Here is a 20,591-nt window from a genome sequence, read left to right as displayed (position 1 = left end):
GGGCACTGTCGTCTGAGGCCAGAGCTCCAAAGCCAGGCAGGACTAGGAGCTTGGTGGTCCCTCAGGTACCCCGCGACCTTCCCAGGAAGAGGATGGATGGGGGAAGAGGGCCACTCTGAGTTGGCATCACATAAATGGGTGGTGCAGGGGTGGAGAGAAGGGCCTCTGTGCTTGCATTCAGTAATGAGAGTCAGCGGATAAAGGCCCAGAGCCAGTACCTGGAGTGGTGGGGGGGTGAGGGAGGCCCTGAGGATGCAGGAAGCCCCAGCCCGGGTTTGGGGGGGCAGCCTGAAGGGACAGGTCAGGGTGGGGACCCTCCCCTGCACCCCCACCTCTGTGGTTGTCACAGTCCCCCCGTATCACCCCTTAGAGCTTGTCCTGCCCCAGACAGAAGAGCCTTCTCCTCCGGTCTCCCTCCAACATTAACCAAAGGGACAGCAAATAGCCAAGGCCTCACCTGGACGAGGAGCCAGACTCGGGCTTCGGAGAAGGGTCAGCCCACGGGCCTCGAGTCTAGAGCACGGGTGAGGCCCTCTCTCACAGCTCGTCATTCTTAGCACTGTCTCCTTTAAGAACATCCTGTGGGGTGAAGATACAGGATCCTTCTGGACTTCAGGCCCTCACTGGTAGCTCCCGACGAGGTGTGGCCGCTCCCATGCTGTATTAACAGAGGCAAGGTACGGAAAGTAAGGGAGGTGACCACTCCCCTCCTGCCCCATGCCGGTCAGGCGCACCTGGGCATCACACTCAGAGCCAGGCCCTAGGTGGGGAGAGCAACCTAGCTGGTGAAGGCTCAGACCCGAGTCACCCTCATCTGTTCACGCTGCGGGATTTGGGGCTGTGGGAGAGAGTACATCCCAGGAGATCCTGGGCCTGTGGGCAGCCTGAGCCCCGTTTGGGGTTCTGGGAGGGGAGAAAGGTCGGGCAGGCACAGGCAGGAGCCAGCAGCAGAGGGGGAAAGTGGGACACCGAGGAGTTGCACAGCAAGGTTAGACCCCGGCCCACCTGGCTCTAGTCGGTGCCCTTGGCTGCGGCGCTGGCCAGCTCCCCGCGAGAGCGGCTCGGATGCTCAGACCCCCAGCCCCTGGCAGCACCGGCAAGCCAACGCGGCCATCTCTTAGAAACCGCGGAGGGGTGGACATTGCGGCCCAGAGGGGCTGAGGGCCCCAGCCATGCAGCTGCGTGGGACAGAGCTGGGATTCTGGCTCCGGTGAGGGAGCGGGGGGCTCCCGGCAGAAGCCGCAATTGTGTCTAGAGCAGGCGTCCCCAGACTTCGGCCCGCGGGCCGCATGCGGCCCCCTGAGGCCATTTATCCGGCCCCCCGCCACACTTCAGGAAGGGGCACCTCTTTCACTGGTAGTCAGTGAGAGGAGCACAGTATGTGGCGGCCCTCCAGCGGTCTGAGGGACAGTGAACTGGCCCCCTGTGTAAAAAGTTTGGGGACGCCTGGTCTAGAGTGTGGCCGGAGAGAGAGATGCCCTCCAGCGCAGCGGCCTGGGCCAGCCCCGCCCCACCCTCGGGTTCTCGCTTTTTGTCATCACCCCAGTCCCTGAGCACAGGGGAAGAACAGAGGAAGTGATGTTTACTTTAAAGAAGGCCCAAAACGTGGAGCCGTTGTAGACTCCCGTTACAATCAGTTAAAAGGGTTGGATCTGCAGGTTAAAGTGAAACCTTTCAGTGATCTGGCAGAAACAGCCAAGTGCCCAGCGAAGGGGGCAGCCTCAGGCCCCCGGGACCCTGCTTGTCGCGAGGTCGACGGGCTGCAAGGCGCCACTCAGGTCGGCTCCAGGTCTTCATCACGCCCCGCTCCCGGAGCGTACTTAGGCCGGGTGGGGCCTTCCGCAGATCCCTGCGGTCCCGCGATCCCCTCGCTTGAGACGAGGCAGGTTTGTTGTCTTCCGTAGGTCAGAAGTTTGACCTGGGGCTCACTGGGCTAAATTCAAGACGTGGGCAGGGCTGTTCCCCTCTGAGGGCCGCAGGGCCCAAACCCCTTCCTCGCCTTTCCAGTTTCTAGTGCTGCCCATGTTCCTGGTCCCTCGGCCGCTCTCCACCTTCAGAGCCGACAGCCTGGTGACCCCGACCCGCCCCGGTTCTCACAGCTGTTTCTGACCACCCCCCCTCAGTTATTCTGAAGGACCCCTGTGATCACACTGGGCCCCCCCAGGTAATCCAGGCTCATTTCCAGTCTCATGGTCCTTCGTCACATGTGCAGAGTCCCTTCTGCCAGGTAGGGTCGTGGTTTCTGGGGATTAGGAGGTGGGCATTTTAACGGGTCTTTCTGCTGAGACAGATGGTTCCACTCGGGCGGAAGGGACTTCTGTTAGCGCAGGGCCCACACATGCCGTCTTCACTGGCTGAGCCCCAGGACCATGAGCCTCCCCTGAAACTAGTTCTGGGGTGTGGGATGCACCCCACCCCCTTCCCGGAGGCTCCACTGGCTGCCGCAGCTGTGGGCACCCACCCTTCCGCAGGCAGCCGGGGTGTGTCCTCTGCCCATTCCCTCTGCGCCGGCTCTTCCACCTTGCCAGTAGCGTTCAGTCCACTACAGTTGGCAAGGGACTTTCCAGGCAGCTCTCCAGGGAGGGTCCCCACTGCACAGAGGAAGACCCTGAGGCCACGTGGCCAGTGAGCAAAGCCCGGGCCCAGGTCCCAGCCCTGTGGACTCCCAAGTCCGGGGCCCCAAGTTCGGAGCAGAACAGGCCTGAGGGACGTGGCGGTGCAGGCCCCGCAGCCCCTCCAGCTGCGATCTGCCTCCTGTGCGCACTGAGGCAGAACGCACAGCTAGCCCATTCCAGAGGTCCCACCACGCCCAGGGCAGCTGCGGGGACTGAGCCGCAGGCCAGGGACCCCAATCTGAGTGGACCCTCAGCCTGTCTCTGGGCCGTGTGCTCTGCCCCCTGTTGACTTGAACCTTACAGCCACCCTGAGAGCAGTGCTTTAGAGATGAGGAAATGGGGCAGAAGCTAGGTCTTTGCCAGCTTGGTGTCCCCACAGGGCCTTGCCCAGAGCAGAAGCATGGGTGAGGCTAGTTGGCTCAGCACATGAAAGAAGGCTTCCTGGAGGAGGTGCTGGGGATGGATGGGGCCTCAGCGCCCAGGCAGGCAGGTATCTAGCTCAGAGAGAGGGTGGGCGCTGGAGGCTGGGCCTGCTTGCAGGTGGGAAGAGGCTCTGGCAGGTCTGAGTGCTGGCGTGAGAGGTAGCAACACCGCAGCTCCCCCGGCCGGTGCCCAGCAGGTGGCCTGGCTCAAGGAAAGCGGGGACAAGGCCCTCTCAAGCCGTGGCCTCCCTGCCCACTGAGCTCCAGGGCCTGAGCTCCTGTGAGAGAAGGATCAGGTGGTCAGGCTGCACCTCAGTCACTGGACTGGCTCCCAGTGTGGCTGGTGTCTGCTCAGCTGGGCCCCCTCGTCAGGCTGAGTCCCTCACCGTCTCACACACGCCACTGGGACTGGTAGGAGGAGGTAGGTGACGGCGACTCAGCTGTGCCGAGGGCTGCAGTGTGTGTGGAGTTGCCATGCCAGGCAGGGCTTAGAGAAAAGATACTGGCTGGCTGAGCCAGACAGGTGGCTGAGGCTTCGAAGGGACGCCCTTTGTGCGTTGGGCCCTGGCGCTCACCCCTCCCCCGGCCAGCCTTGCTCACGCTGAACCCCATCCCAGTGGGGGCACCCGTGACCCCCAGAGCCCCCTTTGGGTCCTCAGCTCTCATCTCAGGTTGAAATCCCCCACACCACATCTCGCTGCCTGCCCTGCTTTCTCTCTCCTGGGCTCTGGCCCAGCCTCCTGTCTCCCAGCCCCACCGGCGGTGAGGCCACGGCCAGAGCCCTCTTTCTTTGGCACAAATCTGAGCGGGCTCCAGCCCTGCCTTAGGTTCCTTGGCCATTGGTCTAAGTGGGCCCCAAATCCCTCCAGATGCAGCCCTCAGTGCCCTCTGTGATCTCCTGCTGTTTTTGCGAATCCAGTCCTGGCCCCCTGGCCCTGCGTGCCCTGACATAGAATACCCATGTCCACTGGAGCTGCCAGTGGAAGGCGCCCGAGAGCAGGGCACCCTGTGCGCCAGCATTCTCAGGAGGAGCGCAAGTGAAAACAGGCACACCTAAGCAGGTCCCTCTGCCACCCTGCCTGCTGGCTCCCTCACCCCACCTACCTGGGGGCGACAGCCCGCTCCTCCTGCTGACCATCCCCGTCCAGGACACCTGCGTCTCTCTAGCTGGATCCAGCTAAGGGCGGGCCAGGTGGAGGCTGCAGGCCAAGGTTAGCCCGACTGAGGAGAACCAGGCAGCCCCAGGAACCCCCCAGACTCCTGAGGCGAGATGCCCGGTCTAACCCAAGGAAGGTGGGTGCTCTCCAGTTGCTCATCCAGGCTGGGGCATTGCTTCAGGGACGGCGCATTTGTTCTTAGAGCACAGAAGTCCGTGGTTGGAGCTCCGCTCCGGTCAAGCACACGGCGACTCCTCTTTCTGGGTGTCCCGAGCCAGACCCAGGTTGCGTCCTGGCTTACCCAGTCAGTAGCTCCACCAGCACCCAGGGCCAGCTCACATCCGAGCTTCGGTTTCTCATTTGCAAAAACGGCTTCTGGTGTCTGGAGAAGCGTCGCTGAGGCACTAGGCAGGCGCGCGTGCTGTGTGTGGCCCCTAGCGGGTGCTCCTTACCCGCCGTCGCCGGCCACGAGCATCCCGTTAGGGTGCTCTCGAACGCCAGGGAGGGACGGAACCTTGACGGCAGGTCCCAGAAATGAGGCCACGAGCCCGGAGCCTGCCTGGCCTCGGTCAGGTCGTCGCGGTGGGCCGACCGGAGCCCTGGAGACCCAGCAGGGTTAACGGCGCCTTTCAGACTGTCAGTCCTGCTGGCCAGGTGCCCGAAGCCTGGACCCCTCCGACAGGCATGCGCAGCTCCCAGGCTGGAGCTCTGGAGAGGGAGGGGAGAGCACAGACATAGGCTGCAGGTGCCAGCTACTCCCTGCCACGCCCCCATCCCCATAAAGTCGCGTGACGGGAGGGCCGAGGTGGGGAGCGCCCCACGCCGGAGGCCCAGCTGGAAACAGAGGTTTGTGCTCAGACGCCGGGCCCTGCCTCCCTCTCCCTCCCTCCTCTCTGGGGGGAGAATCTGTCCTCAGCTAGGTCTCCAGGGCAGCCAGCAGAAACCTGGAACAAGGCTTCCCTCTGTGGAGCAGCCTCTAGGCTGGGCTCTCTGTACAGCCAGACACGTTCAATGTTCCCAGCAACCTGCAGGGTTTAGTGTTACCGATGAGGAAACCGAAGCTCAGAGAAGTGAAAGCAGCTTGTCCAGTTCCCTCCACCCAACACCCTTCCCCTCCAGGGCAGGCAGGTGACAGCTCTGCCTCCCCATGCTTCGCACAGGGCCTGGCGTGAGCGTGTGCTCAGTGAGCATGAGCTGCTCTTGCTCAGATCGCCAAGCCTCCCTGGGCACACCCAGCTGGAGGGGCCTCCCGGTGCCCAGGAAGAGCACAGGCCCCCTGCTCCCCAGCAGTGCGCCCTCGCCTGCTCCTTCCCCTTGCCACACCTCAATGCCCCATGCCTCCGGGGGCACAGCTGTGATGCCTCCTGGGGGTGGGCCCCAGTGAGACGCTGCAGGGGAGCCCCCTTGTCTGCCCTAAGCGCCTTCCACTGAGGGGCCAGGGTAGCGTCAGGAAGTGAAGGAGTCGGGCCAGGGAGACGCCGCTGGAGGCCCTGCTCCTGCCCCCTGCTTTAATACGAAACCTCCCTGGCCTCCGAGGGGCAATCGGGACCCCTCAAACCAAGTGAGGAGACCTCTCCTGAGGCCAGCTTGTCTTGCTCCTGGGTGAGCATCTTCTATGCCCCTGGTGCCACCACCCCTCAGCCTCCCTGCAGCCCCCTCACTGCAGCCCTGCAGGGCGCTATTCCTCTGTCGCCATGGCCGCTGTTTTCTGAGCAGGTGGAGGGACACTCGCCCCCAGTCACGGGGAGGATGGCACTCACTCCTAGCACATCCTGGAACCGGCACCCCGCCTGCTGCCTTGGAAGACGGGGGCACTGACAAAAATTTGCCTGGCACAAAATTTCCCAAGCAGCACAATGCTCAGGTAGACGGAGGCCCTGAGCATGGCGCGGGCCTGTGGGCCTTTTATTTCGGCAGGGCTGGGCTAAGGTCAGCAGAGGGCAGAAAAGGGCCTCGGGTCACAGGGCTGTGTGCTAAAAAAGCAGAGTCGAGGAGACCCCGGACTGCCTCAGAGGCCTGGGTGGCCCCTTGGCGATCACGGGCGCTGGGGCCCCGCAGCCTTAGATGTGAGCAGCGCTGGCTCTGGGGGAGCTGCCGGGGCCCCGTGCCCCTGTTCTCCTTGGGAGCTGCTTCCTTTTCAGTATCCCTGCATCCAGCCGCGTGGAGCCCCTCCCCACCCCCGCCACCACCTGCCTGTGCTGTCACCGGCGTGTCCCCAGGCAGCCCTGGGGCAGACCCAGCCGGCACTCCCTCAGCAGACAGCTCTCAGGATTGACCATTTGCCCAGTGGAGGTAGAGGCAGGTGGGGAGGTGTGGTCAGGACCAGGCGTGGCCCTCTGTCGACGGGGTCAAGCCCCCTCCACCACCCTTGCTGACTGTCTGAGGCACAGGAGGCCACATTTGTGGTGCCCAGCACAGTGCTGGCCACAAGCCTGCTGCACAACACTAGTGATGGACCACAGGGCCTCCCTGGAGTTCATAGGGCCCCTCGGGAGACAGGTCAGCCAGGGCGACCAGGGCCACTTCGTCAGGGCCTTGCCAGGGGCGTGGCATGGCTTCTATCCCAAAGTGACGGGAGCCACAGAGGGCTCAAGAGCCAGCTGGGGGAGGAGGCCCAGATGTCAGAGGTCTCCAGATCTGCCCGAAGGGTCAGCCAATTCCTCTTCGCCAAAGCTTCAGAGTGAGGCCCCAGCAGGTTCTGGCCAGGACCGTGGGCTCTGGGACACTGGGCCCACACGCCAGCGCCCCGGATCAGACTCTCTGCCCTGGTGAAAAGCTCCTCAGCCATGTTTAGGCCGAGCACAGGCGGGAAGCCCGGGGCCTGGGGAGGGGAGAGTCCCTTTCACACGGCCCCGCTGTGTGCCATCACTGAGCTTGGCACCTGCGCCCACCTCCCGTTGTGCACCACAGAGCGCCCTCGTGCCTTATGCAGCGCAGCACCTCACTGCCGCCTCCACCGGGGCACGTGCGCCCTTCCCTTCTGTCCACCCCACCTCCCGGCTCACTCTCCCTCCCAGGCCCGACGGAGGGCAGGGACCCGTCTTGGTTCTGTTCTTCTGTTCCTTGCGGGGCCTCCAGAGTCCCTGCTCATGAGTTGTTGGGCACAGCTCATCAGGCACCTCTGCCGTGCTGGCCACCTTGACTCCCCTGCCTGGAGAGCGTGTGGCCTGTGGGAGAGGCCTCGGCACTCACAGCGCCGCCCTGCGGGCAGAATCCCAGGGCAAGGCTTGGGACGGCTTCAGGGAGGCAGGTGAGGCCTGCTGAGTCCTGAGGAATTGGTTCCTCAAGGCCAAGGTGGGGGTGCCCTGTAGAGCCCTGAGGAGCCGTGCCTGGGCGTGGCGGGGCCTGGGCTGGGAGGTGAGAGGCAGGCATAGACCCAGCAGAGAAAGGCGAGGTCTGGGCCTTAGTTGCTGCCCCCTGCCGCCCCGTAAGCTGTTGACTCCTGGCACATGTCACATTCATCTCCGTAGCTCCTCTCCCCCGGCCACCCAGCACCGTGAAATTGACCCACCCGTGAGACCGGGGACTGTGTTCAAGGCACATCTGCGCAAGGCAGAGAAGTTCGGGTAATAATAGCTGAATGAATTAGCAACTGCCTGTGGGTACTGAGCCTCCATGGGCAGAGCTTCCAAGAATGGCACCGAAAGTAAGAGTGACCCAGTCACAGCGCGATGTACAGAGCGCTGCCGCCCCCACCGTTCTACCTGGGTCTTGCGGGACCTATGTGGTAAATACGGTCATCTCCACGTCACACATCCGGGTGCCTGCCTCTTACACAGCCCACCTGCACCTCCGCAGAGACCCAGTGCCCCAGCCCCGAGTTTTCAGCGCCTGTCCCCCCCCACCCCGACCCTCTCACCCGCCATGTTCTCCCATCTCTCCAAGGCCTGAGCCTTAATTACCTCCACCTGGAAAACAGGCACGTTCTCTGCCCCCCTTTCCAGAGAGGCCCTCCCACAGGAGAACTGAGACGGCAGGAGGGGGAGCCCACTGGCTCCTTGATTCGGGGTGGGAGGCAGGAGTTCCCTCTCTGGTTGTCAGCCCAGGGAGGAAACTAACATCTATCGGGCAGTTACTGTGTGCCAGGACCCAAGCCAGGCACCTGTCTGGGCTGATTTGACCCTCACCTCTGCCTTGGAAGAGAAGGCTCGTCGTTTCCAGGTGTGAGTGCTGAGGTGCAGCCCAAGGGGTGGCTGGCTGGGTCGCTCTGTGAGTGACAGAGCCAGGACTCATACACTGGCCTGCCACCTTCACTGCCTGTCTGTGGCTTCAGGGGGCTCCTTTGGAGGTGGGCTCCAAACCAGGCCTTGAAGGATGAATAGGAAGGAGTCGTCCGAGCCCTGGAACCGGCACACTGCCGTGGCAGGAGGTGGGAGGGCAAAAGACTGGCTCACAAAAACCTCCCGTGCCCAGCTGAGGTCCAGGATTTGAGGAGACACACAGAAGGAGGAGCCAGGGTCAAGGCCGCCACCTTCCACTGGGAGCCACAGCTCACCCTGCGGTGCGATGGCTCAGCCGTGAGCGTGAGGAGGACGCGCAGCCCTGCGGCCCTGCAGAGTCTCAGATGCTCGCTCGCTCACACGCGCGCACAGAGAACGCGAGCTTTCCTTCTCCCCCTGCAAGGAGACCTTCAAAGGAAAGGCACCGTGCGTTTGCTTTAATTAGCCACAGGGAGTCCTGACAGCTGAGGGCATATATTCATCTATTCCCTCCAGCCTGCAGAAACGCAGACCCCACAGCACAGGAACAGAGGAAACCCCTTAGGGACACCCTTCAGGGAGATCACACGCCAGGGCCAGGAGTCCAGGTGACGCTGGGGAAGGCAGGCAGGGGAATCCAGGTTCTGAGAGATGGGCGCCCGCTGCTTCTCCACCTCCTGGCAGCAAAGCAGAGAAGGAAGCCCGCACAGTCACAGTTTCCGCAAGTTAAAAGCCTGCCAGATGCTTGGGAGGGAAGAAACCCAGGTGGCAGAGATCAGAGGCCTAGACGCGCCCCCGGCCCCCTGGTGCCTGGGGAGGATCACTCTCACGGCACGACGGCTTTAGTGACCTCCATCATGCCCCGAGCCACTCTAGCCCCTTTGAATTTTGCAAAAAAAAAAAAAAAAAAAAAAACACTAGGCAAGCTTCAAGTGGACAGAAACCAGATGCCTTTGTCGTATTCACTGAGAACAGATGTTGGGCTGAAAGCCCCGTCACAGTGATGGATGGTCTCCACCTCAGCTCCCTGGCCGGGGCCACAAGCCGCTCCGTGCAGAGATGCATTTGGGGGCCCCCGTTGCCTCCAGGTAACCTCTAGCCTGGACTAGGAGTCTGAGTCCAGGAAGGTCAAAGTTTGAGGAATCTGGCCCTGGGCAGTGAAATACAGCCCGACCAGTCTGGACCCGGACAGTAATTTTGACCCTGTTAGCGGCAGCCGCGACATTAGCACAGCCTCTGCAGTTTGCAGACAGTGCTCATCCTCATCACGTGACCCACAGGAATGGTGTCATTCACCCATTCCACAGATGGGGAGCTTGAGGCTCAGAGAGGCCACGCAGCTGCCCTAGAGCCCCACAGCCAGAGGGTATATCAGAGCCAGAGCTTGAACCCGGGTCTCCTGTCTCGGAGAAGATCTCTCCCCAGATGGGGAAAGGCGGCGGCTTCTCCCCAAGGAGACTGAGGTCTCTGTCTCTTTCCCTCCACAGAGACGTGTGCGGTCAACAACGGAGGCTGTGACCGGACTTGCAAGGACACGGCCACCGGCGTGCGATGTAGCTGCCCCGTCGGATTCACGCTGCAGCCGGACGGGAAGACGTGCAAAGGTCAGCGTGTGGAGCCGTGCGGGCGCCCCTGCCTGTGCCGGCCCGGCCGAGGGCTTCCGTGTGTGGCTGTGGGGAAGGACGTGCAGAAATCATGTGCATTGTGTTGGAGGGGCCAGGAAGAGGGAGGGCCGGCCATCAGCGGGGTCTCCAGCAGGGTTCGAGAGAACAGGGGTCCCACGGCACATCTGCAGTTCCCGGGCCAAAAAGACGCCGACGTCAGAGAATGTGGCGGCGCACTGGGTCTAACAGTTAAGCCAGCGTCTCTCCTGTGGGGCGTCCGGGGCCCTCCGTGATAGTGTGGCTTCCCAAGGCGGGTGGCATGTGGCGCGTTTCTGAACCCCTCGACCTTTGGCTGCAGTGGGTCTGGCAGAGTCGGTGGGGACGGTCTGGCGCAGGGCCGTTTGGGACATGCAGGTCTACTCGGGCCAGGAAAAATAAGGACAGGAGAGGAGCGAGGCTGGGGGGTCCCATCTGAAAACATAAGGACTCAGGACTTCTTGCCGTTAGAAAAGGAGGGTCCGGGCCGGGCGCGGTGGCTCACGCCTGTCACCCCAGCACTTTGGGAGGCCGAGGCGGGTGGATCACGAGGTCGAGAGATCGAGACCATCCTGGTCAACATGGTGAAACCCCGTCTCTACTAAAAATACAAAAAAATTAGCTGGGCGTGGTGGCGCGTGCCTGTAGTCCCAGCTACTCGGGAGGCTGAGGCAGGAGAATTGCCTGAACCCAGGAGGCGGAGGTTGCGGTGAGCCGAGATCGCGCCATTGCACTCCAGCCTGGGTCACAAGAGCGAAACTCCGTCTCAAAAAAAAAGAAAAGGAGGATCTGGGAGTGATGTGGCTGAAGGAAGGAGAGACGGGGCTGGGCTGCGGCGGCGGGCAGCGAGGGAGGGCAGGGGTGTGTCTTCACACTTGTCCTGAGTCACCCCGTGAAGACTTCCTGAGTGCCTCCTGGGTTGAGGGGCCTCTCGGGAAACAGGAAAGCTGGGGAGCTGGGAGAGGAGAGCTGGCTGCACTCTGAAGACGGGCACTGGGGAAGGAAGGAACGGGCCAGCCCTGCAGCCCAGGAGGTGCAGCCACCCCAAAGGTCGGACGGAGCCTGAGAAGCCGTGGGACTGGGGCAGGCTCGGACCTCGGTGCCAGAGCCCCCTGTGCAGAAGGGTGAGCGGCAGCCGCTCGGTGCTCCCGGCGAGGCTCAGGCCACCCTCCAAATCCCCCCAGCTCTGGGAAGCCCCCCAACTCTTTGCCAGGAAGGGAGAGCCTGGAGAGCAGGGCGTGGAGAGGGGAGGCACTGGCACTTCCAAGGTCCAGTCGGGGAAAATGTTGAACGTGGAGTTCGGGTGACCTAAGACGGTCCCAGGCAGGCTCTTTTAAAGCCCGTAAAAATAAATGTATTTTTGTAGTGTACGACTTCCTCCTGCCAACTTGCTGGGAAGGACCCAGTGACTATTGACAGAAATAACAGGGCTTCCGCCTGTTTATTTGAAAAGAAAGCCCTCCCGTGGCCGCCGCGCGGCCTGTTAATAGCCTTGGTGATTCCTGGCAGGCAAGTGGGCAGGTGGGTGGCGTCTGGGTCCTTGACACACGACTCAGTGCCAGGAGTGACTGGCCGAGGAAGCCCTAGATCTGCACAGATCTGGCCATCTTCACAGCCTGGCGGTGGCACAGCCTGCCAGCATTTGCCTTCAGAGGGCCAGAGGGCCAGGCAGAGCTGAATTCCCTGGGCAAGGCTGGGGCCGCTGGAACGGGGTCTGGAGGCCAGGAGCCACCCTGTGTGGGCCAGAGAAGGGCCTGGGCAGCCATGTGGCTCTGGGACTGCCACCGCTGCCCTGCCCATCCCTCGGTAGCCCAAGGGACACTCGTTTCCTCCCACTCTGCCTGCAGCTCTGAGGTAGGGTGGGGCTAAGGAGTGCTGTCCACAGCCCCAGGGCCACCCCCGCCCCCAACCCCACCCCCACGACCTTTTCTTTGCTCTTGAAACAGTCGGGGCCCTTTCACCGGGACTGCCCTACTTGGCTCTTTGGCCAAACCCCCCTTCATGGACACCCAGTCCTGGGCCTGTGGCCGCCCTCAGAGCCCTAGGGCCCTGGCTGAGGTCAGAGGTCATCTCACTCGCTCACGGGACAGGTGTGTTTTCTGGGCTCCTGCCGTACGCAGGTTCCAGTGAGACCGGATGAATAAGAGACAGTTCCCTAGCCGGGCGCGGTGGCTCAAGCCTGTAATCCCAGCACTTTGGGAGGCCGAGGCGGGTGGATCACAAGGTCGAGAGATCGAGACCAACCTGGTCAACATGGTGAAACCCCGTCTCTACTAAAAATACAAAAAATTAGCTGGGCATGGTGGCACGTGCCTATAATCCCAGCTACTCAGGAGGCTGAGGCAGGAGAATTGCCTGAACCCAGGAGGCGGAGGTTGCAGTGAGCCGAGATCGCGCCATTGCACTCCAGCCTGGGTAACAAGAGTGAAACTCCGTCTCAAAAAAAAAAAAAAAAAAAAAGAGACAGTTCCCATCTGCAGCGGTCCTCTACCGAGCGCAGAAGACAGGTTTTCATTTGTGAAATCACTAAGATCACTGAGTGTTACAGATGGCTTGGTGTGGGATAGAGTTCAGCGTGGCAGGAGGTGGGGGCGTGGGGGCTGGGAGGGCTGAGGGGAAGGAGCGTTCATCAGGCGATGGTCGGGGCGGGGAAGCATTTCCAGCACTGTGACTGTTGCCAGAGGCCCATGGGTTCAAGGATCCGGGCCTGGGAAGGACGCAAAGGAAGCAGGCGGCGCAAGGCTGGGGGCCACCCTACAAGCCTGGCCAGGTCCCAGGCAGCACCAGGCAGGGGAGGCTGGCCAGGTTAGCATTTTGAGCTGATCCCTGGCCACGGCGGGGTCATGGTCGAGTCTGGAGGAGCGGCCAGGCACAGCTCCTGTCACTCCGGCTCAAGGTGGCAGTGCCAAGGCAGGACTGGCAGCAGCCATGGAGAAGGCAGAGACTAGACGTGTCCACAGATGCCCACATTTAAGCGCCCAGGGACTGGCCCAGAACTGCCCCCAGGACCACCTCAGGAGCCCGAAAGTGCACTTCCCTCGGGGACACCGGCCCTCTTCCCAACACCTTCCCCAACGTCTGGGAGAACCCCCGCCTACACCTGTTTCCTGTTCTCCCTCGGCGGTGCCCTGGGCCAGGCAGGCTCCAGCCAGGGCTTTGACCCAAGTGGTGCCCTCGAGTGCCCGCCACCTGGCCAGCAGCTGCCCTCCCCGCTGGGCGCTCCAGGATGCTGCCACCCCATGACCCTGTGCCCTCCCTGCGCCTCCACCCCAGAGCCCTCCCCTACGTGGCCCGCTTTGTGAGATGGGCAAGAGGAAGCCAGAGCCAGGGTCCCACGCATCCCTGCAGCTCACCGCATCTCCCTGCCCCCTGCACACGCACTGGTGCTGCACCCAAATGGTCCACTCGATGGCCCAAGGCCCCACCCCTCCCTCAGCCCTCAGACCCCTCCATTGCCTGGAGTCACCCTGACCCATTCATTCCTTCAGTGAGCGTTCCCAGACGCTCACTCACGCTGGGCGCTGGGGCGACAAACAGGAGCAGAAACCCCAAGTCTGTGTCCCGAGGCCCTCCCATGCCCCCAAAGGCACTTCCCATGAAGGGGGAGCTGCTGGCTCCGGAAAGAACGCTGGGAAAGGCTTTCTGGAGAGGCCGTTCTTCCCAGGACTGAGGTCCGCAGGTGAGAGGGGACTGCAGCTGTACTGCGTGAGGTCACTGGAGTCCAGGCCGCCAGGGCAGGAGCCGAGCAGGCAGGGGAGAGGGGCAGCCTGGCCGGGCTGGAAGGGGCGTGCTGGGAGCCTCTGCAGAGCCAGGGCCGGTGTCCTAGCAGACCCAGGGGCCTCCGAGGCTAGCCCACAGGCAGGGGCACAGCCAGATGTGTGTGCGGAAGGTGGTGCTGGCTGCCTGGTGGGGCAGTGGCGTGGGAACCCGGGCGGGAGTGGAAGGGGTGGGAGGCGGAGAAGCGGCACCGCAGGGGCTCATCAGAACAGAGGCCCAGGGGCCCCGTGAGCCCAGCAGCGCCTTCACTATATCCTGAGGTAGCGTGAGGAGGGGGCTTCCCTCCACCCTGACCCCCCAGCAGCCAGCTACACCAGCCCGGGCCTCAGGCAAACATGCCTCCCTCTGCCTGTCTGGTTGCTATGACAGCCCCTTAGCAGACAGGCCCAGATGGGGCAGGGGATGGGGCTGGGGGTTCTGGAAGGCCCAAGGCTCCACTGGGGAGGCAGGAATGGTTAGAATGATCCTGTGCTATCCCTGTCTGCTCAGCAGCCTCAGCCCACTTCAGTTCGCTAGGGATTCTGGGGAAGGCAATGCTAGGGGAAGCCCCATTTAGCGGCCTGGTTAGCAGATGGAGCCCCGAGGCTCAGAGAAGTGCCTTTCCCTGCCTGACATCACAGGGCCAACAGGCAGAGCCAAGGCGGGCCTCTGTTCTCCTACCTGAGGCTTCTGGCTGTCAGTTCCCCCAGCCGCCTGTCATCCCGGGGTTGGAGGGGAAGGGAATGAGAGGTGCCCAAGGGTCTGCCCCAGACCTGGCGCGGCTGGGCTCAGTACCTCTTACTCTGGTGGCTGCGGAAGGCCTGCCTTTGGGTTCAGATGGTGCTGGCTGAGACCCAGCTCCTGCATATGACTTCGTCTGTAAAATGGGAGCCCTGCTCTCTGGGTTGTTTTGAAGGTCACGTGAAATGTCACCAGAAAGTGCCTGGCATGTCCCTCCGCGAGGCTCCGAGAGCCACGTGGGCGTCTCATTCCCACGCTCGTCCAGTGTCCCTGACCTCTAAGGCCCTTGTGTTGTCATCTGTGGGGAACGTTTCCTGGGAACGCTGCTTGAGGACTTTGGGCAGGTATCGAGTCCCGCCTGTTTGGATTGAGGGGAAAAAAGTGAGAGCAACACCGGCTGGCCCGAGGTCAGAGTCGCAGTACCAGGAACACGCTGCCTCCACAGGGCTCTGTGTCCCGTCTGGAAAGTGGGGGCAGGCTTACCTTCCACACGAGGCAGTGCCAGCTGCACAGGACGGGGCCCTCGGGCAGCGGCCCAGCAGGCACGCCCAGGACAGGCTCTGCAGGTGCTGGCACGGGCACCTGGCAGGTCTGCTGAGCGGGGCCCAGTGACCCACAGGGAGCTGCTCCTCCCGTTGTCCTCCCTGGACAGGCCTCTTCCACGGCTTCCTTTTTGCCCCTCCAAGTCAGGGTGAGACCACCGCGCTGAAAGCCAGCCCTGAGGATTTTTGTAAGCCACCCTGGAGTATAGAAGCGAAACCCCTTATCTGTGTTACTCTTTGCTAAAAAGGGTCTAGAAGGGGTGGGGGCTGGAAGTGGGGACCCAAGAGGAATTTGGGAGTAGCTGGGACTGTGTCCCTTGGAGAAGAGGCCCCTACATGGGATTGGGCTGGGCGACCTTCAGAGCAAACTGCAGCTCATTCACTGCTAAGCAAAGCAGCAGCTCCAACAGGCGGGGAGCCAGGCTGGGACAGGGGAGCCCGCCCCGCCGCACGGCCCAGCTCCCCGCTTGCCTTCTGCAGCGCCCCGAAGCGGGTGCTCTCCCTCTGTAAGCCTCAGTTACTCCTCAAGCAGAGGCCAAAACGCCGACTTTTTGAAAAAAGCGTCTTGAGCGCTGACCAAGCACCGTCACCGCGGGAATGTGGTTTCACCTCGCCCTCGTGATGTGGTTCAGAGCAGGCGCACCTCCTGTCCTTGCTCTGTGGACAGGAGGCCACGGCTCAGGGGTCCAGGGGTTGCTGAGGTCACCAGAGGTGGTGCCCGCCTGCTCCAGCCTCCACGCCGGCCAGGCGGCCTCCCCGACCGCGCAGATGAGAGGACGTGGGAGAGTCGTCACCCCTACTGTCTTGCTGGGCACAGCAGCCGTCAGGTCCTCTCTGCTCCATGTCGTGTGTGCCAGGCTCGCCAGGTCTCAGGGGAAGCAGAGAAGCTTGGGGAGATGGCCCTTCACAGTAAAACCCAGCCCCTGCCCCAGCCCCTGCAAGATAGGGCCCCCACTCCGCTGTCCAGCGGGGGAGCCAGCAGCCAGCCTGGGCCCTGGGCACTGGGCACTGGGCACTAAGTCAGGGCAGCGTCGTCCCCCTGCTGGTCACACAGCCTCGTTCTCCCGGCTCACCCCCCACCTCCCGCTTGGCCCCCACAGACATCAACGAGTGCCTGGCGAGCCACGGGGGCTGCGACCACTTCTGCCGCAACACCGTGGGCAGCTTCGAGTGCAGCTGCCGGAAGGGCTACAAGCTGCTGACGGACGAGCGCACCTGCCAGGGTGAGCCCCTGCCACGCCCGGGCGGCCCCCAGGCCAGCGGGGTCCCGTCTCTTCCACGCCTGGGCTCCGAGGAGGGATGGGGGGTGCTGATGGGGCTTGTCTCGAGGGAGCGGGGTCCTGTATGCCTCTAGGGGCCATCAGTTCAATCTGTTCCTTTTGTTGATGGGAAACTGAGGCCTGGGAAGGTTTCAGCTCAGGCGGGTGGCCGAGCTCATCTGGACACCCCTGGGCGAAGCCCTCCGGCCTCAGAGGTGGGATGCTGCCATCTGCTGGGAGGCGCTGCGCGTGGCAGGCAGGCGCTCTGGAACCGTCGTCAGGGGCTGGGCACCTGCCGGGAGCCAGGATGATAAAGAGGGGTCTGGCAGAAGCCAAGAATCCCGGCCCAGGACAAGTCTAGTGGGACCCAGGATGCAGCAGGACCCCAGAGGCTGGGCGTGCAGAGCGGAGTCAGGGACGGTCACCGGGGAGGGCCTGGTGGTGAGAGGCTTGAGGGCTAAATAGGAATTTTCCAGGAGGAGGGAGGGAGCTAAAGCCACCCAGGAGATGGCGCTGTGGCCCGAGGAGGTTTCGGGGAACGCGGGGAACTTGGTGGGGCCGGGTGAGGCCATGAGGAAGGAGACGGATGCCCTGTGGGACCCACATTGGGAGAAAGCTCGAGTGCGGGGCGCCCACGTGGCGAGGCAGGGGCTCTCTCTTCCCGGCGATTACCCAGCTGCGGTCGGGTGGTTCTGTGCCTGCGGGGTACCGGCCGTAGCGGGCGGCATGTGGCCTCCTCTGGACACCAGGCTGTGCTTCTGCCTGTCAGTGCCACTCAGGGGCTGCCACGGGGCAGCGTGGGGCCCTGAGGAGCGAGGGCTGTGGTCCCGAAGGGCCCTTGAGGAAGGTGAGAGCAGGAGCTGGCGGGAGTGAGGCCAGGGCCGGCCAGCCCCAGAATCACCGCATGCCTGGGGCCAGCCGCTCCCTCCCCAGGCTGGGCCTCTTCGTCCCTGGCCGGGCTCCCTGGCCCTGTCTTCTCCTTGGGGCCTGAGGGCTGATTAGGAGCACAGTGTCTGTCCAGGCCCCATCGGGGTTCCTCTGACTTTGACGTTGTTTCTCTGTTGGCCTTGCCGAGTTCTGTAGAGGGCTGAGGAGAGCCCTTGACTTTGCACCCCAGCGGCCCCTGAGGGAGGCAGGGGCTGCCGAGGAGGAGGTGGGATCGCTTGGGAGGCCGTGTCCTCACCCGCCGCACCCCACCTTCCTTTCCCACCCCCTCCAGGCCCATCTCTCTGAGGCCTTGGGCTCTGGGCTCCACAGGTCTACCAGGGAGGGGTCCATGCTCCTTTGCGTGGCACTCAGGGGACCCAGACACCTCCCCAGTCCCCCTGGGGCTCCACACAAGCAGACCTGTCAGGGTGAGCCCCTGCCGTGCCGCGGGCAGTCCTCGGGCCCATCGGAGTCAGCGCCCCTTCCCGTCCCGGGCTTCTGCAGGCTCCTGGGAGAGGAGGGGAGTTCGGATGGGGCCAGGCCCAAGGGAGCGGGGGCGTCCCAGCTGCCCGATGCTCCCACCTCCTGGCTGCTGCCTGGAGCCCCCTTCCTCCACACGCATTCCCTCATTCCAGGCTGGTGCCATCCTTCAGATTCTAGCGCAGGTGCCACGAGCACCAGGAGGTCCCAGATCCGCCCCGGGAGGAAGCACACTCAGCTTTGAGCACCCACGCACAATTTCTTCCTTGTGTTGGTGTTTTGTGGGTCTTCTGTTGTTTTGTTTTTCTGAGGCGGAGTCTCAGAAAAAAACACCGCACTCTAGCCTGGCGCTCTTGCCCAGCTGGAGTGCAGTGGCGCCGCCTCAGCGCACTGCAACCTCCGCCTCCAGGATTCAAGCGAGGCTCCTGCCTCAGCCTCCCATGTAGCTGGGAATACAGGCACAAACTACCAGGCCTTGCTACTGTTTGTGTTTTTAGTAGAGACGGAGTTTCACCGTGTTGGCCAGGATGGTCTCGATCTCCTGACCTTTTGATCCACCTGCCTCGGCCTCCCAAAGTGCTGGGATTACAGGTGTGAGCCACCGCACCCGGCTGTTAGTGTTTTTATAAACATGCATGTATTACAAATCTGTGTAAAATTACATGAGCTAACGTTTTCAAAGACTGAACTCTTAACCGCTATGCCCAAGGAGGGGCAGGTTGGTGTCTGTTTTGCCTTCAGGGTCCCCCATCAACTCTCCCATAAAAGCCATTTTTCTCAGAATTTATGGTCAGGACAGCTTTGTCTCCAGTCAACCTGGTGGGTCATTTTTTCGTTTCCAGGAGCAAACACCCCGTGACCTTCCCTCTTTCTCTTTTTACCTTGGCTGCCAGGAAGCTCACCATCACCTTTCACATACTGTCACAGCTCCCTTTTTAACCTTTGTGGGTGGCATATCTCCTCTTCTCCTTTTTTCACTTGTGCTGTTTCCCTTACTTTCTCCAGAAACCTCGTGGGGTGATGGGGAAACATGCTTTGGTCAGCATCCAAGAGGCCTAGGGTTCTGTCCCAGGTCGGCTGCCTCCTCGGGCCCTGGGGCCAGCTGCAGTCAGTTTCCTGCGGGTATGGATTAAATGGCTGTCTCCGTCTGCTGATCAGAGTTGACTGATCATCCTCCCTTCCAGTCACAATGTTTCTGCCCTGCTCATCTCCAGAAGAGACGTGAGCTGGCTCCTAACCCAGAAACCGGAGGCTGGTGGAGACCAGCGGGACTCGGAGCAGCAGCAAGGAGCCTCCTGATTCCCGATTCCCATGGGCGGGTGCCGTGCGGCGCCGCGGCCCGGGGACTGTGTCCGCAGACGTGCCTTGAGTGGCTGAGAGTGGCGGGCCGAGCCCACCCGCCTTCCCTCAAACGCCTCCCCCAACTTTGTCTCCCTGTGGCCACACAGACATCGATGAGTGCTCCTTCGAGCGGACCTGCGACCACGTCTGCACCAACTCCCCGGGCAGCTTCCAGTGCCTGTGTCACCGCGGCTACATCCTCTACGGGACGACCCACTGCGGAGGTCTGCAGCCCGCCCGCCAGGGCCACCTCCCCCCCGAGGCACGCGCCTGGCCGCATGGCCGCCTACGCTGCACCCCGCATCCCAGCCCTGCCTTCAACCCTGGGGGGCCCGGGACCTGAGGATGGGGCCTGCTGGGCAGAGGGGCTCCGCCAAGGGCGAGTGGGGCAGGGCTGGGGGTCGGGGGAGCAGGGGACGCTTAGCGATGGGTGGCAGGTCTCTGCTGGTGCTGGGCCTTGGCCAGATGGGTACAGGCTTGGAAACCACATTTACTAGAGAACCCGGGCCAGGAGTGGGGACGGCCAGGACGTGGAAATCCTGCAGACAGCTCGTTCCAGGGGAGAGGCTCACAGCAGAGAAGGGCAGGGTGCAGGGGCCGTTCAGGGTCCTCAAGGGGAAGGCTTTGGAGGGGGAGGGGAGGCACTCCAGAGGGGTCTGCGTGAGAAGGCAGCGGGCAGAAGCGAGAGGCAGCCGCAGGGCTGGAGCCCACAGGGGACTTGGGGGTTTATTCCCAGACAGACGAGAAGCCCATGGAGGATTTAAGCGGGGATGTGATACGGTCAAGTTCATGGAACTAGATGCCCCAGTGGCGACATGGACAGGAGAGTGGAATCCAGGGTACCCGTGGGAAGACAGCTCCAGGCGTGGGAGCGCGCTGCTGTAGCTGAGGTGGGGTGGGACAGAGAGGAAGGTTCTAGATGTATTCAGAGGCAGGCTGCTGGGACTTGGTGTTACATGGGCATGGTGGGTGAAGAGTGGGAAGCCAAGGATGGTCCCCGTGTCTCTTCCTGTTCAGTCACCACGCCAGGCAGCTTGAAGATCAGACAGGGTCAGGCAGGAGTGTGATCAGGACGCGGCTGGTGCTTGGGCTTCTGGAGTGGGCTACAGATTCTTCTGGAAAGGCTCTGGGAAACCTGGATACCCTTCCCTGGGCCTGCCGAGTGCAGGCAGCTCAGAACTAACAGAATGTGGCCAGCCCCTCTCTCCCCGCTTCCTCCCAGCTTTCGGTCAGGGTAGGAAGGGCCTCAGCGGTGACTGACTTCACCCTGGTGTCTGCTGTACCGGAGGGACCTGGGGCCGGAAAAGGGCTTGTCCCGAGTCCCGCGGTAAAATCAGTCTCGGTCCCTGGAGCGGCGCGCCTTCCCTGCGCCGCAAAACCCGGCGGGGTTGGCAGTTTGATCGTGCCCCGCCGTCTCTGCCCCCCAGCCTCGCTGCAGCTGCCTGAGCTCAGAAGACGCGCGCGGTTCCGGGCGGGGGACGCCGGGGTCTGTGCGGAGCCTTCCACACCCAC

General features: G+C 62.7%; 1 protein-coding gene across 5 annotated transcripts in view; it reads left to right on the top strand.

The window, feature by feature from the left end:
• SCUBE1 (signal peptide, CUB domain and EGF like domain containing 1) overlaps positions 1-20,591 on the top strand; it is a 131,553-nt gene that overhangs the window by 84,349 nt on the left and 26,613 nt on the right. For all 5 annotated transcript variants that reach the window (XM_039463152.2, XM_039463151.2, XM_074391206.1 and 2 more), the window contains 3 exons: positions 9,881-9,997; positions 16,173-16,295; positions 19,187-19,303. In XM_039463152.2, the coding sequence (XP_039319086.1) occupies positions 9,881-9,997; positions 16,173-16,295; positions 19,187-19,303 (357 nt within the window). The remainder of the gene's footprint in view (positions 1-9,880; positions 9,998-16,172; positions 16,296-19,186; positions 19,304-20,591) is intronic.

This window comes from Saimiri boliviensis, chromosome 21 (assembly GCF_048565385.1).
Source record: "Saimiri boliviensis isolate mSaiBol1 chromosome 21, mSaiBol1.pri, whole genome shotgun sequence".
NCBI classification, from domain to species: domain Eukaryota; kingdom Metazoa; phylum Chordata; class Mammalia; order Primates; family Cebidae; genus Saimiri; species Saimiri boliviensis.
The sequence above is the reverse complement of the archived record's forward strand: the minus strand, read 5'-3'. Positions and strand labels throughout refer to the sequence as shown.